The following is a 6,000-nucleotide window of genomic DNA, read 5'->3' as shown; positions in this document are numbered from 1 at the left end:
CACACTATCCTACAGGAGTTAGGAGGGTCTCCAGACACAATAAAAAGCTGGTAACAAACACAGTTTTTTCAGCAACAACTTAGAAACTTTTTTGTGGTGGGATCTATTAGCTCTGTTCTGAAACATCTCTCGTCTCACCCTTCACTGCTAGCTCTCCAGTGTGTCATCTATTTCCACACAGAGAATAAATGAACTTCTCAATTGTAAATTAGATTTAGGTTTCTACTGCTACCCTGTCACAAAAAAGAAAGGGGCAGGAAAAAGCCAATTCCTACATTCAAGTCTTCATGCTGGATCTTCTCTTCCTCCTCTTCCTTGTTATCTCGTGCTAATCCTGGAGCAGCAACATTCTCAAGTAGTACGTCAGTGCTTTGTCCAGACTTCTTTGATCTTGTTTCTGCACCATCATCATTCTGGGGACTAAGATGGGTGTCTGGAGGTGAAATGCCTCGGGATTTCTGAGTCCGGGAAAGTTCAATCGCAAGCCTCTTAAATATCAGAAGGATACACAAAAGCACACATAGAAGATGACAATGGAGCATCAGCACCAAGTCAAGGAAGTTGACTTGCACATATACTGTTTTAGTAATGTCAATATCAAACTACCAATAGCAACCCAAACACACACAGCTGTCAAAACATCAACACTGTAACCTAAACCAGGTAATTACTGGTCAGTGAAAGGCAATTTTACATTCATATACATCCCACTTACTTCTTTCAGGTTATTTATTTGTTGGATATAACTTGTCTGAGCTGCTTCCAATTGAGCAATGTACCAGTGTTGATCTCGGCACTTTTGGAAGAAGGTTGGTGAGCGCACTTGGAACCTTCAAAGGAACATTTCAAAAAAGGGGTGTTATTTTTTGTTGGGTTTTTTCTTGGTGGTTTTTTTTTTTTTTGTCATTCTTGTTCCTGCTCCCCCAAATTCAAAAAGCCATGCACAGAATATCAGAGAATCTGAAATCTAGTGATGAAATAAACTTAACAGACAACATGCACTTCTATACTCAATATCCTGACTGCACAGAATGGCAACAGTAAGGGTTTTGTGGGAGAAGCAGCAATACAAGTGGTGGTTTATTTTCACAAACCAACACTAAAAAAAAAGTTAACACCCTACAAGGCATTTAATAGGAGCAAGAGTAGGATTATACTAGAAGTATTTGAAGTAGACAGGTAAAGCTTCTATATTTTGTTCTAACATTGCAACTCCCATCGCCAGCATTAGCTCTCTTACATTATAGACTTCCTTCATTCCCAAAGTTCTCCTATGGTCACTGCAACTGCTTCTAAAGAGCCAGAGAAAACACCCTTCTCCTTTAACTCAATTAGCTCCAGATCTCCAACTCAGGCTTATTAATGAGTCAAGCGTAGTTACTTCTCAAAGAAAGAGATATATTTAAAGTTACAACTCCCTTCAGCACATTTTCTCCTTTAAAGCTTATGACAGTGAAATCCATTTATGCCAAAACATGTCACAATTATTTTAAATTCAACTACTTAATTATTTCCTATTTCAGTAGTAGGTGTGATACTTTGTGAAATGATAGCAGCAAGGAGCCCCACTGAGTTGTGTTCCTTACCTTAGGATCACAGTGTCATTTTGCCTGTTTAAGTACCCTTCGTTGGCGAGCAAGTCCAAACGAAAGAACCTGTTGTAACCCCAGCATTCTCCAACTTCAAAATCGGAGGCAAACTCTCGAATGATGTTTTTGGTGGGATCGTTGGTGGACTGGTGAACCATTTCTACACGGTACTCGTACCTACCCAGGGGAAGACCACAGGTATTTGTAACAAAATAAAAGATGTCAAACTTGATGCATTCAGCAATTCTAACAGAACTGCATTTCCTGGGAGACTTGTGTGCCCAGCTGAAGAAGTGATTCAGTCTTAGAATCACCTCTGCTGCCCTTACTACAGGTTTGCTTACTTGGATGTCTCTGGCAATCCTGCTGACAGCTCCAAGAACACTGACAGGTAGTAGCCCCGTACTACTCCATTGCCATCCTTGAAATAAATTGAGAGATAAATTGATTAAGAAAAGAAAGCAAAAAAAAACAAAACCAGAAAAACAAAACTCCTTGATATATCCTTGAAGTTTTGAAAACAGCTTCAATCAATACAGAACTTGCAGCAGTCATCTACTTTGTATCCTACTGTTTTGATTTTTTAGTCTTCCGTGACCCAGAAACTCTTACTGTAGCTTGAACTAACATGGAGCTTGCATCTGGAAGCAGATACGCACCCTAGTACTGCCATCTCACATATACATCTCAAACCACAGCTTTAATTACTCTGTTAACATTTTAGGGATTTAACCCAGTGGAAGACTGAATAGACAAACACTTATCAATGTACTGGAAAAACATATAGAAAGAGCAGTAAAAAAAACTCACAAAAATCTACTTAGCAGTTTATTACAGTCCAACTCTTTTCAAATTCCCAATGTGAAAACAACTCAGGTTAAACATTAGTTACAAAATATTTTCCATACAGCTGCATTTCAAAGCCACTTAATTTTTGAAAGAGCATCAATTTCTTTAGAAAAAACATGCAACATGAAAAAGTTAGGTCAGTTAACTGAGAAACAATATTAGAACCACCAGAAATCAAGGAAAAAATATGGCAAAACCTCCATCACACTCACCTTAATCAAGGAGGAAGAATGGCTCAACTTGAATCCTCTAGGTTGAAGAAACATTTCAACTTACCATTTAAAAAATCAATTTGAATGCATTCTGTCAGTGCACCTTACGTAGTCAATCCTGAATTTACAATAGACTGAAAACTTACACAGGAATCCACCTCTGCATTGCAAGAATCAATTCTGTGCATACATAGCCTTATCAGATCAACCCAGTTCTCTGAAGATGCCATGTAAAGCACTAACAAATAACACTTGTACTCCACCACTAAACACCTATTTCTCCAAACACAACTGTAGCAGCAGCCAGTGCTTCCTGGAAGCACTGACCAAAACTACTGGACCATAAAAGATCACACCTCCTGGGTTAACATTCCAACACTGACAAAGGCATTGTTTCTGAAATCCAAGCACTCAGCCCACTGACAGGGCATTAGCACAATACACCCATTTCAATGTCAGCATTTGAGAACTGGATGCAGAGTAAAACAGATTCTCCTGCAACTAATACCTTGTCCTCCAGACCTCCCAAATAAGTATTATTCATAAACAAAAATAGGAAGTTATTTTCTACGTCAGTTCTGCAAGCAACATCTGCAAAAACCTCTCAGACAGACAAAAAGGATTAAAAAAAATCTACTGCAGTGCTATTCAAGTTGTAAGACCCATTTTAATTGCTTTTAAATTAACCAGATTAACTATAGTGAGAACGTTCATGGTGGTTATCTGGAGGCAGAGAGAGAATACTTTAATTGTCCGTGATCAACTCTGCAACCTTAATACGTTCTTCTCCTACAGCTCTTTACAGCATGAGAAGGGACAACCTGATGTACCCTTACAAGAAAAGCACATGAATTCTGGTTAAGTGTTTTGGATGCAATAGTAACTAGTTAAAAATATAACTCACTGGATAAACTTTTAACCTCCAGCAAAGTCCTGACACTTGGAGAGGCGGGCTGTAAACAGGATCTGCTCGCTGACGCAACGTACTATTGAGAGAGGAGAAAAACACATTTGCTGTTGGCACAGGGCAAACCCCTCCACAAAATGATAAGCTGTATATACTCTAGAAGCATCCTTCTCGCTGCACACAGCGGCACACGAGGCCCATGCAAAATGTTAAGTGTCCATACAAATACATGCATTCCTTGCAAAATTATTCAATCTTTTTTTAAAAGGAAAAAATCAATAGTTTGACATTTTCATGGAAAATTCTCTTTAGCTAGCAGTTCAGCTGGGGTTAATTGTTGGTCACCCAGTAAACAAGATATTTGATTGAATCCCTATAGCTTAGTTCATACCTAATAGTTTTCTGTAGAGAGTATTCTGTGTTTTAAAGAGTATTACTCATACAGAAGAAACAGAAAAAGCCTCACGATATTCACAGTAATTTAAGATACATTCTTACCTGAAGTTTTCCAAGACAAAAGTAGTTGAGTCATAGGCTGGAACCAATTCACTGAAGAGGGGCAGGAAAATTAAATATATTAGAGTTGAACAACATGACATTAAAAATCCCAAGTTCTGGAGTCTTAAGAAGCATTAAAAATTATTCAGGTCACCAGAGCCGCTGGAGTTCACCAGGACTACACTGGGTTACTTCAGCACTTCTCAAAATTCCATTTATAAGCCTTCTCCCCCATACCTCTCCATGTGATATCACACAGTAAAACAAATATTTTATGTAACGAAGGAAAAAAGCAACCAGAAGTACTGAAGAGGATTTTCCCTTTTACTTGTGATGGCTAATAATATCTTAATACAGTGAATTTTTAAGATAAGACTCCTTGGCAGTTCTAGAAAGGATGAAACTCTTGCATGGCTGAAAGTACAAAGCTTAAATGGTTGGTGTTTCAGAGCAGGAGATACCTTACTGCCATTGAAAAATGAATATTCAGATTTAAAATCTCCTCAGAGAGACATTTAATTATTCTTTTCAGAAAACATGTCAGTCAATAGTTTTAAGATCGCATTGAAAAGCAAGCCAAACTATTTTTTTATAGAAAACATGAAATTATTTGAGGAATTCTTCTAAGACTTCTCCTACTTTCAATTTTTTAGAGATGGTTTTCAGCCAGCTGGCTGAAGCTCTGAACAGACTTCCTCAGAACCCAGCACTGGCAGCACTCTCTTTATGAAGAATTGTGTTATGAAGTGATTTTGGCTATATATTCAGAATTAAGGTGACCTGCAGAGGCATCTCATGAGAGCCTTGCAATTATATACTGAATGACCCAATAATAAGAGAAAAAGGACAAATCCGTAAACTAAGTGTAAAAGAGAAAAAAAAACCTGTCAGCTGGAACCCGCTGTCCTGACTCCCCAGCAGGGACTACAGACAAAATAAGCCCTGCTGGAACAGAAGGGCCTACTTCCAGCACAGGTTACTAAGAGGAGTAAGTTAAGCAGTTTATCATTTTCATTGTAGAGCCAAGTTCAGTCAGAGATCTCAAGTTTAAAACAGAAACGGACAGAATTACGCTATCCCCCAGATTACTATTGCCATAGTTCATACAGCTGAGAAGCATCACTGCCCTTTGCTAGAGGCAGGTATCAGCCTCTCCATCAGCCACCTCTCATCCACTCTTTCAAATCCAGAAGTTAAAATACAGTGTCACTCTCCTGTCCCAGTTTTATAAGAGGCTGACGCACATAAAAAAAAGTCTACATCCCAGACTCACTGGAACAGCCTCCTCCACACAGTGGTCAAGTAAAATGGGAAAGAGATAATCTTCTCTAAGTTAAACATTTTTTTTTAACAGGCAAAACAAACCTTTATAAGATGGCTCTGAGTTTTGAACTGTGAGAGAAAGGAAATCCAGTGCTCACCTTGTGAAGTCTGGGGGGACAGGAGTAGTGACAAACGAAGCCATAGGTTTCCGATGAACCTGCTGGAACATCATCAGGATCTCTGAACTTTTGGATATCAACTCGCTCTTACTGCAGGACCGTAACTGTATGGGGAAAAGAAAACCAAGAAAGAAAATAAATCCTTATGTCATTAGTAGAAACTAAAGGTTTTGACCACTTTTGGTTGTTAAACAAATAAATTGCATGTCTGTCACAAACTTGCTTAACACCCTAAAGTGTGTAGGGACTCATACTCCCAAATGCAAGAAAGTTTTACACATTATTAATATATTGTTCCTACTCAGAAGGTTTTTGGTTGCCATTTTTTTCCCCATTTGTTTGGGGTTTATTTCTCCTGAAACTGTCATCTTTTAAGATTAAGAATTTGCCTATGATAACCCAGGGTCATGTGTTCTAAAAATTAAAGTAGATATTCTCATTCTGTCTCACTCCAAAGCCCGCTTGGGAAGTCCTGAATATTTAAGACTCTGTGAGAAAGTTAC

At 38.5% G+C, this 6,000-nt stretch overlaps 1 protein-coding gene across 1 annotated transcript in view; it reads right to left on the bottom strand.

The window, feature by feature from the left end:
• TRIM37 (tripartite motif containing 37) overlaps window positions 1-6,000 on the bottom strand; it is a 39,936-nt gene that overhangs the window by 21,385 nt on the left and 12,551 nt on the right. The window contains exons 9-15 of the mRNA XM_014953153.1: window positions 5,477-5,601; window positions 4,056-4,106; window positions 3,555-3,636; window positions 1,934-2,010; window positions 1,587-1,766; window positions 716-830; window positions 276-488 (exon numbers count right to left, since the gene is read on the bottom strand). Coding sequence (XP_014808639.1) covers window positions 276-488; window positions 716-830; window positions 1,587-1,766; window positions 1,934-2,010; window positions 3,555-3,636; window positions 4,056-4,106; window positions 5,477-5,601 — 843 coding nt within the window. The remainder of the gene's footprint in view (window positions 1-275; window positions 489-715; window positions 831-1,586; window positions 1,767-1,933; window positions 2,011-3,554; window positions 3,637-4,055; window positions 4,107-5,476; window positions 5,602-6,000) is intronic.

The sequence above is a fragment of the Calidris pugnax genome, unplaced genomic scaffold (assembly GCF_001431845.1).
Source record: "Calidris pugnax isolate Ruff unplaced genomic scaffold, ASM143184v1 scaffold133, whole genome shotgun sequence".
In the NCBI taxonomy this organism is placed as follows: domain Eukaryota; kingdom Metazoa; phylum Chordata; class Aves; order Charadriiformes; family Scolopacidae; genus Calidris; species Calidris pugnax.
Note: the sequence above shows the minus strand (reverse complement) of the source record. Positions and strands in the feature narration are given on the sequence as shown.